The sequence below is a fragment of the Cyprinodon tularosa genome, unplaced genomic scaffold, assembly GCF_016077235.1.
Source record: "Cyprinodon tularosa strain WSP-4 unplaced genomic scaffold, ASM1607723v1 ctg2, whole genome shotgun sequence".
Classification (NCBI taxonomy): Eukaryota; Metazoa; Chordata; class Actinopteri; order Cyprinodontiformes; family Cyprinodontidae; genus Cyprinodon; species Cyprinodon tularosa.
This window is the reverse complement of record NW_024038733.1, coordinates 2,410,578-2,430,991: the sequence shown is the minus strand read 5'-3', so window position 1 is coordinate 2,430,991 and position 20,414 is coordinate 2,410,578. Positions and strand designations below refer to the sequence as shown.

Sequence of the window (20,414 nt, the reverse complement as noted above, 5' to 3'; positions counted from 1 at the left end):
CTGTAAAGAAGTCATCAAATCTACAAATCTACCATCCATTGAATTTTGGAAAGAAGAAAAAAGGTCATGGCCTCAGATAATGGACTTGTATCTCTAATTGTCCTGTTAGGTCTCAGCGCTGCATTTGATACAGTTGATCATAATATTCTTTTAGAAAGACTTTATATATATATTTTGTAGGAATTAAAGGAACTGGTTAAAATCTTATCCATCTGATCTATTTCAGTTTGTTCACGTTAATGAGAAATCTTCCCCATGCTCCAGGGTTACCTGTGGAGTACCACAGGGGTCAGTGCTGGGACCAATTCTCTTTACTATATATATATGCTCCCAATCGGTTGAGTTATTAGACAGCATGGGATTAATTTCCACTGTTATGCTGATGATACTCAGCTTTATATCTGTCTATAAATCCAGACAAAGCTAACCCATTACATAGATTACAGGCATGTCTTGAAGAGATAAAAACCTGGAGGACTCTTAATTTTCTGCTCCTGAATGCAAACAAAACATAAGTTATAGTCTTTTGGAACAGAGTCTTTAAAAAAGAAGCTGATAGCCAGTCACTTCATGTGGATGGGATTAAACTGATTTCAGACAATAAAGTGGTCAGGACCTGTCATTTAAATCCCATATCAAAGAGGTTTCTAGAATGTTCTTCTTTCATCTGCACAATATTGCAAAAATTAGAAATATCCTGTCCAGGGGTGATGCTGAGAAACTAGTCCATGCATTTGTTACTTCATGGCTACTTGTAATTCTTTACTATTAGGAAGTCCACAAACTGTAGTTAAAAGCCTTCTGCTGATCCAAAATGCTGCAGCCACAGTTATGATGAAAATTAAACAGAGATCATATCTCTCCTATCCTAGCTTCTCTTCTTTGGCTTCCTGTTAAATCCAGAATGGAATTTAAAATCCTCCTTCTGACATATAAAGCCTTAATTGGCCAAGCTCCATCTTATATCGGAGATATTATTGTTTCTTATGTTCCTAAATCCCAGCAAATGCAGCTTTATTTTCTGTAGACCTCTTCCACAAGGTTATGGGTTTGTAGTTAGATGAGAAAATCCGGATTTCACCCTCTGTTCATGTTCATCACAAAGGTTTTCTATAAGGTTGAGGTCAGGACTATATGCAGGTCAGTTAGGTTTTTTTCACACAAAGCTTTTATACAGATATGGGCATGCAATTAATTTAAACATCCACATTTATTTTGGTTATTTGTAACCAAATATTTTTACCAATATAGTTTAAAAAGGATATATAATCTGAGGTAAAAAATACAATATCTGTTTGGATACCATTCACCTGTTTCTTTAATAGTTGAAAAAAAGAACGGGCATTTTCAATACACATACACAGCTAGTGATGCTAAACCTTCAATACTTGCAGCCCTCAATACAGGATGTGGCTCAAAGAGAAGTTAACCTTAAAGCACTTAATATAAATACAAGCTTTATCTTTCAGGTCTCCTTTTTTAGAAATTAAAAAGAAAACCTTTCAGTTGATTTCAGTTGTTTTGAAAATACATCTGTATATCATTAAATAATAAGCACAACAGGGAACATATGCTTCTTATTGTGGATAAAGAAAATATGTGGTTTGACAGGGACGTGAAGGAACCCATCTATGTCAAGAGAGAAAAAACAACCTTAAACAGAGGTGGTGGACTCAGATTCCAGCTTCCAAAAACTTAAAATTCAGTTATAGAGATGATTCCTTCCAGGTATCACCACAGCCCCCACCCCATCACAGAGGAACAAGGAACCTTCTCTCTTCAGCCAGGTGAACAATCCCTCCTTTAACGAACGACCCATCACAATCATAGACAGATTTCAGGTATTACAGGAGACAATCCCCCCTTTAACGACAATCCCCCCTTTAATGACCAACCTTTCAGAATCATAGACAGCTTTTAGATATTACAGGGTATCAATGGTACTAAACGATCCGCTAGTCGGTTTTCATTTGCATGTTTCCAAGCAATACAAGACCTTGTCTATATAAAGCCTCAAACTCACTGAGGATCCAGACATTTGAATTGATAAACCTTCCCGGAGGGGAAGCGAAACGTCTTCAAACCTTGGAAACCAAGTCCAGTTGATTGTTTTTTCAAACCTTTATGGAGCTTCTTATTGTCCATTTCAGTTTAAAACAAACAAGACATAAAGATCAAAATCAATGCATTTTTTAGGGATCAAATGTTTCTTTATTTCCTGAATTTATTGTAATGTTTTGTTCAAGCTCTGTACATAGTTTGTTATTAGAAATGCAGACCTGTCAGCTCTCATGCATACATGGAAAACAAAAGAAATAAACACTATTTTATTCTTTGGGTCATTATACACAATACCAAAATAATTCTTATGGAAAAGAACAATATTAAAACATGATATCTGTGTGCACTGGAAACCTCAATGCCAGCTGGGCACTTTGCATAGCAGTTTATAGTAAAGTAATTGTGTGTATAAACCAGGAATTGCTATCAGGCCTGCTTTTATTATCATTATTCCACATAGTGAAACAAGCTAAGTCTAATTCTGCACTTTGATTAACTATTTTAACTTTTTCAGCCAATGCATTGTGCTGAATATGTATTGTCCGTTTTCAGTAGTAAGATGCACCATAGCTGAAAAATGTATTTTAAGGACATCACCAAGTTCACTGCCTCTCTGATCATAACACTCAGACAGCAGCTGTAGCCTTTGTCAGTGTGAGAGCATCTGACAGGTTGCGCTTCTTCACTTTGTCATTGCTTATCACTTTCAAGTGGGACTTGGGCACCCATCCACAATGGAGGTCCGACAGTTTGATCCCCTCCACCCAATCTATAAAGAAAAAAAAAATCCAAAGTGAACAAACTTTTCACTTAATCTTAACCTACAATTCTGTGATTCTGTGATTTAAGGTCCAGTACTTGCTTGAATAGAGAAGTGTATATAAATACAGTCATGAATTATCAGAAATTAAACATATCACCACCTGACCTGCAGAATCAGGAAATTGCATAAGTACGGTAGAACTTGTATGACACTTTGAAGTAGACAAAAAAATAATAATAATGAAGCAACACATAAAGAACAATCTTTAAAAATTGTTTATGGAATGGATAGTCAAGGTAAAGCAAGAGAGTCTGGCTAAAAAACCTGCACTGTCAGGGCCCCTCATTGCAGACCTGCAAAATGGGGTCTCCTGCACTGTCAGGGCCGTAAGTTTATTCCAGAAGCTGTATTCGAGGCCTTTGGGAATAGCACATGTTTGCTGCTAGTTTAGAGTTTATGATAGTGTTAAACTGAGCATAGGAGCAGGATCCAAATACAGAGACTTATTTCTATGTAGCACATATCTATTAATCCAATTGTGAAAGAAAGCAAGCTTCATGGGGAGTTTATCCACGCTAGCTTTTACTTTAGAAAGGCTTTGAACCAACTTCGCTTTTACTTTGAAAGTCTTTGAATACACTTCCCTTTCAAACAGCCCAGAAACCTCTAAGGGCAGCTCTGCAGCCAGAATACTGACAGTGCAGCTCTGGATCCTGACAGTGCAAGTCTGCAGCAAGACCCCTCTCAGGTTAAGGTATGGAAAAGTCTTCAAAGCTCTTTCTTAGTTTTTTTTTTTTTTTTTTTTTATTCACATATATTCACATATATTCACAAAAAGGTCAGAAAAATCTTGTCACACACAAGGGGTGAACAGCCTTAAAGAGCACACCAACAACTAATCTAGAAGTTCAGAAAAGAACCCAGAAATACATATAAAGAACAGAAGACTTTCCTTGACTGAGTTACTTCAGTTTTAACAGCCTGAAATAACTATGTCAAAACCCTATTCATGGGATTGATTAAAACCAGAAACCACAAGTGACCAACATTAATGCAAAAGCCAGTTATCAGAAAAGCTTAATTGCAACTGTTTATGATACTGGGGTTCAAACAGCCATCAGGTTTAATGGGAAATTACTTTTCCAAATAGAGCTAGGATGTTTTGAACAGGTTAGAATTCCCTTAGTTAAACTTTTTCTAAAATTAAATTCAAATAATTCTAATAAATCTGTAATGGGTTAGATACTGTTTTACTACACTTCTTTCCCATTTTTTTACAACCATAAAACACAGTTATGTCAATAAACATTGATAATCATCAATATGGGGGAAAAAGTGATTGTCTTACTGTCAGAGCTGTCCTGGTGAACCAGAATAACATCAGCTTTTTCTACAGACAACTCATCAGGCTGCTGGGCAACATAAGCTCTGATACACTGCATCTGTGCTGACTCTGATAGGAAAAGAAACACAGAAGGTTAAACGGCAGAAATATTGTCAGGATTAGTATGAATGAGCTAACTGAATCTATGGAATACCAACTTGGACTGTTTGTTGTGACACACTGTGTTTAATTAGCATTCTCTGGATTGTTCTAGGTTTTGCTTGATTTCTAAGTTTTGTTTTCTGTATTTATTCTATTGCATGAAGAGAGAGGCGGAAATCACAGCCTGACAGACCCAGTTTTACCTGATTAACAGTCTACTCAATTAGCCAGAGAACTGCTACAAAAGACACGAATCTTTTTTTCATAAAGATTCTCTAAACAGAAATAGTCAGACAATAAAAAAATACAATTTAAATACATTTATTTAAATTTCATTTATTTAAAATTGAACATTTTCATTATTTGAATCCATTATTTCTATAGATAATTATTTTTCCCTTGTATTTTACATATGATGAAATATCTACCTTGTTTAAACAACTAACACAAAATGCCCAAATAACTTTAATGAAAAATAAATAATGAGATTTTTTTATTTCATACAAATTAGCAGCTGTTTATCCACTAGGGGGTGGTAAAATGCAACATCAGATATACTCAAAGGGGATTTTCATTGAAATTTTTTGTCTTAGGTTACATGAGGTCAAATAAGATCAGTCAGATTGACTTAAAGAAATACTTTTTTTCAGCTTTTACTGTCATTACACTGTCACAACAAAATATACTCTCTGTGTTTAACCCATCCCCTTTGGTAGCAATGGGCTGCCATTGTGTGGCGCCCGGGGAGCAGTGTGGGGTTAAGGGTTGTTTGCTCAGGGACCCAGAGTCCATTTTGTGGGAGTGGGGCTCGACTCAAAACCTCTGGATTCCAAGCGCAATGCCCTAACCACTAGGCCGCCACTCCCCATACAGAATCTAAAACACCTATAACAGGAAGGAAACATTTTTCAATCCATGAAGCTATCAGTGTCTGCTATCTGCTGTAATTCATGTCTACCAATCAGTCATATGCCCCTTTTACAACTCATATTAGTTTTAAATTGGTGTTCCTTTGCATCACAGGTTTTATATTCATTCATTGTAATGGCACTTTGAACAAACCAATGGGTTTGAGTAGCAAAATCTTTTTTAAATCTTACTCGAGTAAATAAAATAAATAAAATTTTCAAGTAATATTCAAATTTATTAAGAGGCAGCTGTTGTGGATAACACTTACTTTCCGCTGTAGAGAAATCCAGTTGGGGATTGGTCCTGGAGACGGCAGATATCCAGCGCAGCTTATCACTCCTAATTGTAAAAAACAAATGTGTAAAAAAAAAATGTATAAATGCTAAAGTTGAAATGCCATGGAAACCAAACGGAAATCTCTTCAGCTGTCTCTCACTGTGTCTCAGTCCGTAGCAGCAGAGATCTCTGTGACATGTGTAAGCGGAAGCTGTTCTTCTGTAGAGTCTGGATTTTGACACGAAAGTCTTCTGTACGCAATTCATTAACAGGACAATGGTCAATGACGGTAAATCTCCCTCCTCTGCGAAAAGCACACAGAAAAAGACACAAATGACACATGCAGCGGAAGAGAAAGGATGAGATAAGACCAAACAGATGACGAACCAAGACGAAAGATATGTGGAAAACAGGAAATAGCTGATGGTAACGGTGATACAATATGATGGAAGCACAAAATAACCTCTTTGCTGACTCACTCTTTTTGTAGAGAGACTAACAAGTAGTCATTGAAGAGATGTAAGTAAATGGTTCTGTCGGATTGCTTTAGAGAGAAATCCATTAGTTCAGTTACAGGACCTTCTCGCACCAGTCGCCTTTTCTGACTGATGAGAGGAAGAGTCTGAAACATAACCAGAGAGCAAATGAAAATAGATTAGTTTGTCATTAATTAAGCATCTGTGTAGATTTACTAGGGTCTATTAAATAATTACCGTTGGTCAACAAAGGCTGTAAATCAGGGGTCAACAACCTTTTTAAGGCTGAGTCAAAGGAAGGGCTACCAATACTGACCTATGAACTGGAGGGTTTGGCGTTCACCTAAACTTCTTATAAAATAAACATATTTTCATTTTTTTCTTTTAATTTCTAATTTTCTTTCAGATATTATTACTTTGAAATCTTTTTAAATGTTTAAATGCTATATATGATTAACATGATGAAATGTTCTATAAATGAATAAAAAAACAACAGCAACAGAACAAAGTAAAATATCAAAACAGGGAAGAGTAACCATGTGGCAGTCTGAAGGTTCTGAGTTTTATTCATTTTTTTCCAAAGAACATTTGGAAGACAGTTCACCTGAAGCTTACTTCACGGTTAGAATATATAAATGTAGTGCATTTAACGTTACACTTAGGCCAGAACATACCGGTTACGTACGACTTTTTAATCTCTGATCCGATTTCTTTTCCATATCACACTGATTGTCTATAGAGAGGCTCCGACTAGGCAGGGTGGGCAGATCTGCTAAGATTTTTTTCCATTTCTGTCACACAAATTAAAACAATTTCCCACCTGACTTGGACAGATTATGAAAAGTTATAAAAAAAACAACATAATTAAAAAAACACTGGTGCACTCTATAAAGCAAAGCCCCACTCAATGAGTCTGTGCAGCACCTCAAACCAGATCAAATAGAGAATGTTAATTTGCCTATATTAAAAACATAATGACATTTACGTCTGAAGAAAATAAAAAAACAGCAAAAATACTTCATGGGGCGGTTTTTTTGCTGACTGAGGCAGAGAGAGGTGATTCTGCCCCTCGTTATTTTGTTTTTTGTGAGAATCAAAGTGGATCACTGTTTTACTCCATCCATTTTTTTCTCCTCCAGAAGTTATTTCTTTTTTTTTTCTCGAGGAGATTGATAAACGGTGTTTTCTGTCCCTCATTGTTTTTGTGAGGCTCAAAGAGGATCACTACTCTGTTTTCTGTCCTGAACTCCTATTGTTGGTAAAGTCTTATATTTTTGTATGTTTTATTAATTGTTTTTGCACGAGTCATTTCCGTTTGCTTTGTATGCCCTGTGCGAGTCCGAAACTGACTCTTTTCCCCGAGAGACTATAGATTTTATTTTATGTTTTTCCCAAAGCAGATGTGTTTTACTTTGTTACTTTCTTAGTTTGCGTCTCTTCCTGTCAGACCCATGAAATTGCAGTTGAATTGCAGCATAGTCTGATTAAAATAGACCTGGGGTCTATCTTAGTTAGAGCTACGAAAGCCTCCTTGTGTAAAATCGTGTTGGGTTTGAAATCCTAATTAACATTAGATTAATCTAATTAATTTTCAATGAGCACTATTGCCACAACCTCGTCCAATTTTCTGTCAGATCGGACGCAAAATTGGATTCGGTGTGTTCTATCCTTTAACCTTTCTTGGCAGCAGTTGTAAATTTGCTCAATCAAAAGAAAGGTAACTCATAATGGGGGAAAAATGACACAAATGTCAACTCAATACATTAATATGATGATAAAAACAATCTAGATCCAGTGGTTAGTCATTGCTCACCTTGCAATCCACAAATTCCACTCTACCACTGAGAGACACCAGAGACTCAATGGTTTTCATTTCTGTGATGCTGTCATTGCTTTCTTGAATAATCTAAAACAGATAAAACACAAAGACCTTTGCATTCTTCTTTCATCATTTAGAATACTGTGTCTGCGTAAATATGTAGTTGAAAAACTGAAGTTCTTTTACCTTCTCCAGCTTCTTTAAAGCTTTAATGGTGTTTTCCGCCTCAACGGTTCCAGGAGTTGTTCTTTTTAGAATATTCTGGACAAAAAAAATTGATGTGGATCAGATAAAAAGAAAGTAAAACATCTAAATCAGTTGTAACCACAATTCAATGACCTTTGTTTACCTGGACCAGCAGCTTAATTCTGGTAATCCTTTGGAAGGGAAGTACCAGGAAGGATCGGAGAGGAAGCCTCTGACAAACAGTGCTCTTCTCTAAGTTGTCCACAACCCGCTTGAAGTTAGGATTGTCATTCCTGAAAACAAAATATCATAATTGACTCCATTTTATGGAATAATATCTAATCTAAAAGATGATTTTCAAAGCATGATAAAACTTTTTACATGAGTCTTTGGTAGGTGGCGTCCTGATACGACTGGTTGGTGAGGTAGGGCACATAAACCTTTCTAAAGCGCTGACAATGGCGAGCAATTATGTCGCAAACCGTAAAGTGCAAAACATCTGATTCCATGCGCTCCTCCAGCTTTGATAAAAACCTGGAACCAAAATGATAAAAAAAAAAACATCTTTGAATACATTTTTATCACAATAGCTCTTTTGCAAAAACAGAGACTTTATACAACCAATATATGGCATGCTTCACAGCTTAAAGGAATAGTACACCCAAAACATGATTAGCCTTCATTTTCTACTCACCCCCATGCTGAACAACACTCTGGAGTACTTTTTTGATATCTCAGATGCATCTGGAGATCTGGGAGGTTTCTTGCTGTCTGCTGACATTCAAATAATGGAGGTCTATGGTGCCCGAGACAGAAAGGTCCATAAAAGTCCACAAAAAACGTGTCAATATTCCTCCATACTGCTCATCCAATGTATTCCAAGTGTCCTGAGTGGGCAGCATCCAGAATTTACTCGAAACGAAGTCATTTAGAATTTTTTTAGAGCATAAACAGTAGTGTATAGGATTTCCTGAATGCGCGTTCACGACGCTACGGAAGCCGGCAAACCAAACCAGATGAAAGTGCGCATTCAGCGTCTGCTCTGCCAATAATGCAAGCGTAGAAGAAGAAATGTGCCGTTTACCTGTGCAAAGAAAGAAACAACGAAAGAAAAATGTCTGAGGACTTCAGTGTTGAGGAAGAGCATGAGTTCTTTGCCGAGCTGAATGCGCTGGTTTGGTCTGCCGGCTTCCGTAGCGTCGTGAACGCGCATGTGCGTGCTTTCAGGAAATCCTATACACTACTGTTTATGCTCTAAAAACATTCTAAATGACTTCTTTTCGAGTAAATTCTGGATGCTACCCACTCAGGACACTTGGAATACATTGGACGAGCAGTATGGAGGAATATTGACACGTTTTTTGTGGACTTTTATGGACCTTTCTGCCTCGGTCGCCATAGACCTCCATTATTTGAATGTCAGCAGACAGCAAGAAGCCTCCCAGATCTCCAGATGCATTTGAGATATCAAAAAAGTACTCCAGAGTGTTGTTCAGCATGGGGGTGAGTAGAAAATGAAGGCTAATCATGTTTTGGGTGTACTATTCCTTTAAAGTATCAAAATGCATCAGTAGATGAGTATAAAACTTGATCTACAACAGTGTTGAAAATATCAGACCTGTGGCTGATGGCCCGAACTTCAGTCAGACGAGAGAAAAGCCAGTTCTTATCCTGATTGGTCAGCAGCTTCTCAAGCTCTTTGTTCTTGACAAACTGCTCAACAACTATGTCCAAACTTCTGCAGTAGGAGGCCTCTGAGGTCACCACTTCAAATCTCACCTTGAATACAGAAATGAAATAAAAAAGTTAATGATATCGAACAGCTTAAAAGAAGAAAATGACAGCTAGAATTTAAAAAAAGTGTAAATTCTGACTTCACAACACTTCAAAAGGAAGACTTATCAACTGCCTTTTAAAGAAACTGAAATATTGCTCTGAGTAATGTAACAAATCTTCTGGCCAGAGATACTGCCAATAAAACAGTAGATCAGTTGAAGGGTTTTCTGCAATGTGTTAAGTTAATAAATTTGTGTGAATTCAGGAGTCTGAGGTGTGGTGCTACAAGTATGAGCAAGCACAAGGAAGTGAATCCTAAAAAGAAAGTAAGCAGAGTCTACGATTGCACAACGAGTATAAGAGCATTTCAGACTGGGACAAAAAGGTTTATAACGCAGCAAGGAGAATAACATATCACGGATATTATTATTTAGTAGTTATATTTTCCCACTGTGGCAAAGATTTTGAAAATATTAATTGAAAAGATGTGCAAAACTGGAAAAACAAGGCTGCATTTGGACAACAGAAAAAGAAACATCTCAAAATAGAACATCAACCCTGAACTTATCATAATAATTCAATTTAAAAGGAAAAGTTTGCCTATGAAAAACAAAGCTGCAGTGCCAAAAACCCTTCAACCGGCTTCACGATCATCTGAACTGGTGATTTCTCTTGTAGCTTGAGCTCTGATTTTCACCAAACTTTCTCCTTCACATTGATCCTTCCAGTAAATAACCTCAACCACATAGCTCTTATGCAACCATAACCATAAAGATGGTATCAAATTCCTAGACACTTGAAAAGTCACCAGTACTCCCCGTGATTGTGTAAGTATATGATGTAAGAATGAATATTTCCATATGTAAAATTGTTATTTGTTTTGATATTATTTATTAATTTATCTTTCTTCTATAGCTGTAACCCACATCCAGCATAAAGAGAAATAAACACATATATCTCTTCCTTTGAAAACAATAACTGCGTTTCATTTTTTTTAATCAAATTGTAAAAAATAAGATAATAATACACATTATTTCTTTTTTTATATATATATATAAGATTATTATTTTTGAAAAAAGCCACTCTAACAGGTAAAATAATGGTTTGTCTATCTCAATGACATAAAATCCATGTAGAGTCTTTTTTTGTAGAAGTTGAAAGGCCAATGATTGGTTCACGCTACAAATAGTATTGTTATTTGCTGAAAGGAAGCTGTATGATGCAAAGTAGACTTTTATTCATATTTGTTGGATCCATATATGAAAAGGAATTTACAAGCCCGGGAGTCTACAATAAAAAAAAGACAGGCAGTGTCTGGATTTTTAGTCTCATGAGTCAGTTGTTTCCAGTAAACTTCCACGTAAAAGCCCAGATAACTATTTGTTGATTCAATTCTTAAAACTATCTAAATTAAGTATGAAGAACAATTAGATTGAACAAGCTCAAAACTTAAGAAAATCACAATTAAGAAGCCCTATTTCCTCTAGACAAGAACACTTGTAATTTAATGTTAATCGTGTCTTGTATATGTGGAAATTTATTTACCTCTTGCAGTCGCCTCTGATCCTCTGTGAGCCTCTCCAGCTCGGGGCTGTTCCTCACACCAGGCAGGTCCCTCCAGAGTAAGGACTGTGTGAGCGTGACCGATAAACTTGGAGAGGAGGCCCTGCGTTCGTTCTTAGAGTGCTCTGGAAGAGGCAGGGTTTGGGGACAGTTGTGGGGTGTGGTGTGGGACAGGGAGTGAGGGTGTGGGACAGGTGGTAAAGGAGGAAGGGGTCTACGGGATGGTGTAGGTGAAGGCAATGGAGAGCGACTGTTTGAATCATTCCCTGAGAGGGTATCAGAGCGAGACTGACGCAGGATCTCAAAGTTCTGTGTCTCCTCGTTGTACTGCTGGTAGAGCTGAGGACGATCTGAGCGAACCAGAAAAAGCAAAGGAAGTTAGATCGATATAGACAAATAACGATATCCTGAAAGTTATTCAACAAACACATTTTTTTTACCGGTACTTGAAATAATAAACAGGGGCAGCTTTTGCCACAACTGCCCTACTCTCTCCTGCCCCAAAAGAGACCATTTTATGAATAATCTATAAGACAAATGTGGAGTATTACTATTGCTCTAGAGTCTAAAAAGTTAGTTTAGTAATATTTTGATTAGTCTATACATAGTTGTCCTATATTGTGTGTCTAAAACGTACCTAATGCCAATGAAGCATTGAAAATGTTTTCTGTGTTTTACTACTAGAATAAGTGTTCTGGAAATCTCCAGTTGTGTTTTAGCTAATCCTCTTTTTACAGTTTGTTTCAGCTGTCTGACTAGTCTATGTATGAGTAAATTTAGAGTTAGCATCATCAGCCACGAGTGTGTAGCAGGATTTCAGTGTCTTGTTTAAGTCATGCATTCCAAAATAGGGGTAGATTGGCAGCCCAATGCATCCTCAAGGGGGATGGGTTAAATGCAGAGGTACATGTCTCCAATATAAGATCAATAAAGTTCCATCTAAAAAAAAAAAAATAGATAATAATCCAGTAAAAACTCTGTAAATAGAGCTAAAGATTCATGAAAAGGGTATTGAAAATGAGAAGGACTATAAATTTATAATTCGTACATAACATATCGAAATGCCAAGACACCTCTGCAGCTGAGCGCTTGCAGAAACCTGCAGGGGCTTGCACAAACTACTTTATAAACAGATCAAGCACAAACACATTCCTGCATCAGCCATGTGAACCTGTAGACATTTCAGATTGTTTAAAACACTAGTTTATAGAGTGGTTTAAACTGAACTGTAAAATGACACAGATTTTGACTTTGCTTGTGTATAAGGGTAGAGAATTCAAGCTAATATGAAGTGATTACGGGATAAACACTCACTGTCTATGTATTTACACAGAAATGTGACTCACACACTCTGAGGGGAAATGCTCGACTGTGTCACCATTTCCCTAATCAGAGTCAGATCTAATGTGGTCTTCAGAACTGTGACTTTACTAACAGTTTATTTTAATCCCAAATCTCTTGATTTACCCTAAATAATTTTTCAACTGAGAAAAATATAGGAGATAATAGACCTGTTAAATACTCTTAAAAGGTGCATAATATGAATAAATTAAATTCAAACTGCAACTGAGATACTCACTATAAAAACTTGATTTCCTAGTATGTCTTCCAATGGAGTTTAAAACATTCCTGTAAGTGAAAAGAAGTAAAAAAAAAAGAAAGAACATGTTAATGCAGTGCATTAAAAGCAGAACAGAACTAATTCAAGGCTTGTGGGATAATTCATGCAGGGTTAAAATTATAAATTATTTAAAAAATAATACTTTAAATGTTGTTATTTTTTTGACAAAAATATAATTGAACAATTTTAAGGATGTTGTACTCACTTTAGGTCCACCTCTCCCCAGCTTTTACTCCGGAAATCATCATCTAGAATAAGAAAATATCCATTTGTGGTGGAATTATAAAAAAGCATTTTAAGTGATAAGAAGGCTTTAAAAATCAAAATAAATAAAACTTGTAATAAATATGAAATAAGTTAAAATCAAATAGATTGAAAATAGATTAAAGTGTTTCTTAAACCATGCTACTCTTGTGTCTGAAGAGATCATTGATGTGTTGCCCCTTTTAAATCACACCTGTGGGTATTTCCTAGCTTTCCCCACCCCTGCTACTTTCCACCCAGTGATTATGATCACAACACTGACGTAGTTTCACAATTTTATAAAGAACTCAATATCTACGTAGCAGAGGACTGCTAAATATACAAAGAAGCAGATGACGGCTTTGAGATTAGGATTGGTGTGACAAGCAGTGAATGTCAAACAGATAGGGAAAAATAAGAAGCAAAAGACTTTGAATAAAATCAGGAAGTGTGTTTGGATTTTATTTGAAATTTAGAAAGCAATTATATTTTAAAAGTTTGTGTTATGCAAGTGATCAACCCCAACTGGAGGCCGAAACGAAAAATATGAGGGGATTTTGCAAATTTTAGAAGGATTAATGGATTGAAGTAGATGTCTCCATTTTTCCCCAGTCGGTATTCTGTCTTTACCTGTTAGAAAAAATATTCTGGTTCTGCGATCTCTTCCAACACCTTCTTCTTCGTCGGTCTCCATATCAACAAATTCTCCTTTTCGTCTCTCTTTGGTCTTACGGATCCCCATTCTTCGTAAACGGATTTCAGGGCCGAAGTCCCGAAAGCTGCAAGAGCTCTTTACCGTCATCTCTCTAGTGTCAGTCATCTCATCCTCTAGGTTTTCCTCTCCACCTTGCCCCATCATCTCCTGGCTCTCACCATGTCCAGGGAGAGTCAGGAGGTCAGACGAAGAGTTGTAATTGAGAATGGGACAGCTACTGCCCTTGTAAAGAGAGTTGCTCACACTTAGATACTCATCCACCTCCCTTTCTCTATCTGCTTCTTCAACCATTTCTGCTAAATCAGCTGGATCTGTCTCCTCAGTTTGAGTTGCATCAGTCCTTTGCTCCACCATATCATTACTGTTTAACAGTATGTCAGAATGAGTGTAAGTGGGTGTTGCAACGTGCATAGCTTTAAACTGGTCAGCATGCATGTTGCCTTTGTTGTGCCCCATACCTCTAAAATCCATGAAGTCGTAATCCTCATCTTCCTCCTGCTCTGTCTCTGATTGCCGATCTTCTGTTGTCAGAGTCAGAACAGGCAAATTTACACTCTTGCGCTTAGGCTCCTCTTCATGTGTGCTGTTATTAGCATGCCTAACAGTCTGGCTTTCTTCCACTTCTGAGCTTGGTTCATCCTCTGTTTGCTCTCCAGAGTGTCCAAGGATCTCACGAACTACACTTGTGGCCCATTTAAGGTGGGGGGCTTGGGAACGCCGCTTGGGCATCTCGGATTCGCTCCATGTTCCACTCATTCGGATCCGAAAAGCCTCCAACTCCTCTGGACTCATTGCCTCCAACACCTCTGGGCTTATTGCCTGAGTGTTTTTATCATTAAGGAAATGTTGCATCTCCTCTAAACTGCCATTTGGAGGGATATAAGCACCAGAGTTAGTTTTATTCTTCTCTCTCCATTGTTCAAGGAGTCTTTCAGTCTGAGAGTCTCTTTTCTTTGTCCCCATATCATTGGTAGGTAGCTCTTTTTTCATTATCTCTTCAACTTCTATGTCTTGAAGATCCACGGGTGCTCCGCAACAAAATTCTCCCTCTGTTTGTTCTTCTGTAGAGAGGCTCCCTCCCCTTGGTGTGCTGTAGCCATTTCCTGCACCCTGACTTTCAGTAAGTAGTTTCTTCTCCCTTCTCATTGATGATGACGGCAGGTCATGCTGTGTACTACATCTGTCCTCACCACTATTCCAATTATGATTTCTTATATTTGGGTGAACTATTCCGGCACCTCCCTCGTCCTCATCTTGTGACAGTGACAACTCACTGGTTTCTGACTGGGAAGAAGTTTGCCCAATCTTACAGAGGATTAACTTTTTTTCCCTCTCTTGCTGCTCCACATTAATCACTTCCTCATTCTCTGCTGTTGATTCCAGTTCTCTTTTGTTTGAATTTTCAGGTTTACTGAATTTCCGATGGTTCCTTAACTTCTGCTCCCTCTCATCCCTATCCTCTCCACCACTAGATAGAGTCACATTGCTATCCTCCGAAGAAAGCATTCTGTCTCTGTCTGGATTCCAGCTGCCGTCACTTCCCCCTCCGCTCCAAGAGTCACTCCCACACTCCTCCTCTGTCCCACTCTCAATGTTATTTAACAAATTTTCTCCCTTGCAAACCTCGGTCCAGCTTTGCGTTTTCCCTCCAGCACTATTTGGCAGTTCTTCCTTCCCCTGACCAATGGTTTCACTCGAGATTTCATTGTCTTCTTCTTCATCTATACTCACTCCCTCAGAGTCTTCATTGTACTCTCTCCTCTCCAAATGCCTTTCTCTACTCTTGTATCTCTCATCTGGATCTGCTTGTAATAGCCTCACATCTCTCTCCCTCTCCCCTTCTGTGTGTGACTTAATATCCCGTTGTTCTACTCTTCTATCCTCTTCCTGCCTTGGTCGGGTCTTGTCCTTCTGTGGCTCTAACCACATTTGTCTCTTCTCTGAACCAGAAGTAGTGGTTTCATCCCTGTCTAACCTCTCACTTTTTACAAGTCGCCTTTGACTTTTCTCATCTGCCTGCCGAGGATCCATTTTAGACTCTTCAGCAACACTCCACCCTTTTCTTTGCTCCCTCTCAAAGTCCCTTCTGTACCTCACCTTGCTATCCCCCTCAATGCTCCATGCTCTACTATTTAGGTCTTGTGGTGGTACCCTTGGAGAAGAATCGCTCAAGGATCTGTTGCTTCTGTCTGCCCTTTCATCCTCATGCCTGTTTTTTCTCTCTTTCTCTCTCCTCTCAGTTCTATTTTGATAGTATTCCCTCCTGCCATCAGCTCCAATCTCTCGCCATATTTCCTTCTCTCTGTTCATTGGTTTCTCTGGTCTCTCTGGCCTCCCTCCATCCCCGTGCACTTCCCAACTATCCTTTTCTCTCCCTCTGTATCTTTCTTCTTTGTATTTATCCTGGTATCCATCCTTATCCCTGTCCTGTGGCACTCTGGTTTTACAGAACTCACTCCTGCTGAACTCCCCTCTCTTTCTGTCCCTCATTCTTTCCTTGATTTCCAACTGTCTATCATCAGTATCTCCTTCACTCCTGGCATCTCTCCTTGGTGTTCGCTCTCTTCTTTCTCTGTTTATTTCTCTTTCTGGCCTCCTCTCCGGAGAATATCTTTCAGCCTCTCTCATATCCATGACAGGTCTGAGCTTTTCTCTTTTTCTACATGCATCCCTATCTCTCCTATCCATGTCCCTTTCTACTGTCCTCTCTTGAAACTCAACTCCAGACACCTTATATCTTTCTCTCCTCTGTGTTCTGATATCTTCTTCTGGTCTCCTTCCTTCTTCTATTGCTCTGCTTTGGATCTCATCTCTCTCTCTTTCATGACGCCTTCTATCTTTCTTTCTATCTGTCTCCCAGTCATCCACCTGCTCTCTTTTGGGTCGATCTCTCTGCCTCATTTCTGCATCTTCTCCAATCATTCTCCTGCCAGTATTTCTGTCTACCTTTCTCTCTCTGGGATATGTACCGCCTTTGTTATTCCTTTTCTTCACAACTCGTTCACTCTGAGTAATCTCTTCAGTTGACAGGGGCCTGCCATGTCTGTCTCTGATGTAGGCTTGCCCCAATTCCCCATCTTGCCGCTCTCTAACACAAGGAGTTCCGTCTCTGTCTGATGGTCGCTCTTGGCTGACCTTTTCTCCATCCCTCATTTTGTCTCTTGTTTTCTGAGTTTCGGTTTCCTTGCTCCTAGTTTTACTTGGATTGCTGTCTCCTCGATGGAAGATGCCCCTCATTCCAGAAAAAGGACTTTGGTCCCGAAAGACTTTTCCACCAGAAAGAAGCTTGTCCATCACTGTAAGGCTAGAAAGAGTGTAACAGATGTTAGAAATTGGCTTTTTGGTTTTTATTGCGCAATAAATTGAACAGCCTAGAACATGGTAGTAGTTGTCAGTAGTTAGTACAGATCAAACATTGAGAATAAGCTCAAATACAACATCCAGAAATACTGCAAACCTTTAAAAACAGTGTTCAGTCTGAAACTCTGATATGAATTTAATTGCTAAACTTAAAACTACATCAAAAGTCTGTGCTTTCATTTTTCTATAAATTGCTTTACATTTTTTTTCCAGCAAAAAAAAAAAATTATTTGACAGCCAATATTACAGGAGAAAGTGAAAAAACATTGCAGAGGGAGGACACCCTTTAACACCTAAGTAAGAATGCAGCACTGCCCTGCAAGGCATGCAACATACCACAAGAAACCTTCCAAAGAGTAGGGGCCCATGACACATAGGCAAGGCATGTAGCATTCAAACTAAAACTGAATTAAGTATGAAATCGGTCTTCCAATTAGAGAAATGTTAAAGAAGAGAGTAATAATACAGTAACTCACCTGAAGGTGTGCCTTGGGGAGATGTGGTCTTTCCCCTCTGCTCCAATTCAGCTCAAAAGCACTGGATTGCACAACATATTTTTTTCCCCTTGTGCTGACATTATCTGGGTGACAGAGCAATGGCTACTTGTTCTTCAAAATAAATCTAAGTAGCTTTTCTGCCTTTTTCCTTTCTCCTTGGTTGTTTTTACTCTTCTGAAATGTTCATGTTTACGCCTGAATCCTCCTTGCTTTTTCTTCTCTTGCTGCCTCTTGCTTTCTACCCCCCCACCTCTCCTCCTTCCTCAAATTCCCAAACAAGTCTCAACAGATTGACACTTATCTCTTCCCTCCTCTTTGTCTTTGTCTTGTCTTCACAGTTGCTGTGGCGTTCCACAAGGAGATTCTCTCACAGGCAAAAATATTTGGTGTGTCCACTACTGTTGTGCCCAGTGTGTGTGGACCTCACCTCCGGCAACAAAACAAAACAAAAACAAATTCAGAATCCTCTCCTCTCTCCTCTGTTCCCCTATTCTTTCTCAGAGCACAGGAAGTACACCTCCTTGCCGTGTCTCCGTGATTGGTAGAGACGCAAGGGCCGGGTGTGTCTACCAAACAAGCATAGCCAAGGTAAGGGTTGTGATAAAACAAGGAAGGCAAGGGGGGAGGGAGAAAGAAAGTGAAGAGTGAGAAAATACAATTACAAACAGGAAAACTTGTGGTGGGAGGAAAAGAAAAAAAGAAAAAGTTCCCTTCAGAGGTTTATGTGCAGTAGAGGAAGGGAAACCAAATAATTTTCTTCCCTTAGCTTTTAAAAAAACACACAGATGAAGCAATCACAGGGAAAAGCAGGCAGGGAGGGGCAGAGGCAAGTGGCAGTAAATGATTTGTGTAACAATGGCTGTGATGATTAGGCAGCCAGGGAACTTAGATTAAAAGGTTAGGAAAGAACTAACTTCATCAATGACAATAAGAACAAGAAATGTGCTTGTCTCTTTTTGTAATGCTCTTTGGTCAGGTATTGACTCAAAGCTAATGCAAATATATCCTCCCCCTTGGAAACTTGGAAACCAATTCCAGCGGATATTTTTTTAATTTTTACGGAATGACTATGACCTGGATGACTGAGAATCTTCATCAGCATATCCTCCCCCCTTTTTGATGAATTTCTTGATGCTTGGGCTTGTTTAATTTAAATATTAAAAGAAAATTAGAAAATAGAACTTGATTAATCTCACAATGGAGAAATGAAGTCTCTGCATTCAACCCATCCCCTTGGTGAGAAGTGGGCGGCCACTGTGCGGCGCCCTGGGAGCAGTGGGGGGTTAAGGGTCTTGCTCAGAGACCCAGAGTGCAGGCTTTAGGGATTGAACTGGGTACTTGCAACCTTCTCAGAGCACCAGCGCACTTCTCTAACCCCTAGGCCAACACTCCCCCAAAGGAAAAAAAGAGCACAAACCTGGTGTGATTCCTTCACAACGTGGGCATAGGCTTACAACTCTTGTCCGATGGGTATTCACCCCACAAGACCATAAATAAACAAGAAAATATGTTTTCACAGGTAAGTTCTAGATGGCATGAATTCAGGGCTATAACATCAAGGCAGGGGGCTGTTGGCTATTTTATGACATGACATGCCTTTTGAACCCTTACGGGGTGAATAAAATGCTTTGGCAGGTTGGATTCTGCCCACGGGCCCCAAGTTTGACACCAAGACCCTAAAGTCTCTACCAAGTTTCTGTATGCACCTCATTGATCTTGTCATCAACTTGGACCAGGATCCCTGTTGCTGATAAGATAAACAATCCCACTGCATGATGCTTTACCAACATGTTTCATAGTCTGGTTGGCTAAAGAGGGGGATACATTTTTGTCCATATGTGACGTTTTGCGCGTAGTACAGTAAATGCAACTGCAGTCTAAAATGACTCAAAGACCATCTATGATTTCTTTGATTCATTCCCTATGCTGTTTTTGGAAATCTGAAAACTGCACTTTTTCAGACCCTTTTACATATTTAAAATTGACAAGATTTATTTGACTAAACATTAAGTTCCCCAATCAACAATTTTCTTCATAGAATTCTGCAGCGTCTTCAGAGCTACTATGTAATAAAACCTCGGCATATCAGCTCAAGGACACCTAGAATTTTTTCGGTAGTTTTGCAGTTGCATCGCACTCTTGTTTTTTTATAAATTGGTTGCACTCTAAGAGACATTTAAAACTTGCGATATTGTTTTGTAACCTAACTATGCTTTACTCACTTAACTATACATCTCAATAGCTTTATCTCAACTGTCAGCTGTGTTTTTCAGGTTTTATTTCTAAATATTTTTCCAGTAATCTATAAATCTTCACAATCTTCCTTTTCTTTGTGTTGATCTATTACATAAGATATCAATAAAATGTTAACCAATGAGAGCAATTTCAAATGGAAAAAAAGGTTCAAGAAGTATGAATAGTGACATGAGGCACAATATTCACGTAAAAACTTTAAATGAAACTAAAGTTTGCTTGCATTTATAAAGAAGACATAATCAGTTACACTCTTTGAATTTCTGAAACACAGTTCCACACCTCTAGGCAGTTACAAGGTCCAACAGCTGATTCAGTTATATTATTTTTGGTTCACCTGTTCATAACCTTTGCTCAGTTTTATTGTATATCCTGTTACGTTGCTCGTACCATGCTTAAAATCAGTTTAT

At 38.4% G+C, this 20,414-nt stretch overlaps 1 protein-coding gene across 2 annotated transcripts; it reads right to left on the bottom strand.

Moving 5' to 3' along the window:
* Positions 1-2,188: 2,188 nt before the first annotated feature.
* On the bottom strand, positions 2,189-18,417 carry arhgef5 (Rho guanine nucleotide exchange factor (GEF) 5). 2 transcript variants are annotated; one of them, XM_038284547.1, is made up of 15 exons: positions 17,731-18,417; positions 14,353-17,198; positions 13,142-13,184; positions 12,895-12,944; positions 11,298-11,665; positions 9,595-9,755; positions 8,358-8,510; positions 8,140-8,269; positions 7,977-8,051; positions 7,785-7,877; positions 5,975-6,117; positions 5,656-5,799; positions 5,488-5,558; positions 4,173-4,277; positions 2,189-2,830 (listed from the first exon to the last, which is right to left on the bottom strand). In XM_038284547.1, the coding sequence occupies exons 2-15, from the start codon at positions 17,186-17,188 to the stop codon at positions 2,688-2,690; spliced, it is 4,515 nt and encodes a 1,504-aa protein (XP_038140475.1). In that variant the 5' UTR covers positions 17,189-17,198; positions 17,731-18,417; the 3' UTR covers positions 2,189-2,687. The 2 variants fall into 2 exon arrangements, with proteins under 2 accessions (XP_038140475.1, XP_038140476.1); XM_038284548.1 differs by lacking the exons at positions 14,353-17,198; positions 17,731-18,417 and adding an exon at positions 13,810-14,333.
* Between the last annotated feature and the right edge of the window lie 1,997 nt (positions 18,418-20,414).

Excerpts from the sequence above, each read along its gene's own strand:
- arhgef5 (XM_038284547.1), bottom strand. The coding sequence starts at position 17,188 with ATGGACAAGCTTCTTTCTGGTGGAAAAGTCTTTCGGGACCAAAGTCCT. Across the intron at positions 12,945-13,141 it reads TGGGGAGAGGTGGACCTAAA|GAATGTTTTAAACTCCATTG; the intron begins GTGAGTACAACA and ends TTTCACTTACAG. Across the intron at positions 8,270-8,357 it reads GCCACCTACCAAAGACTCAT|GAATGACAATCCTAACTTCA; the intron begins GTAAAAAGTTTT and ends TTTTGTTTTCAG.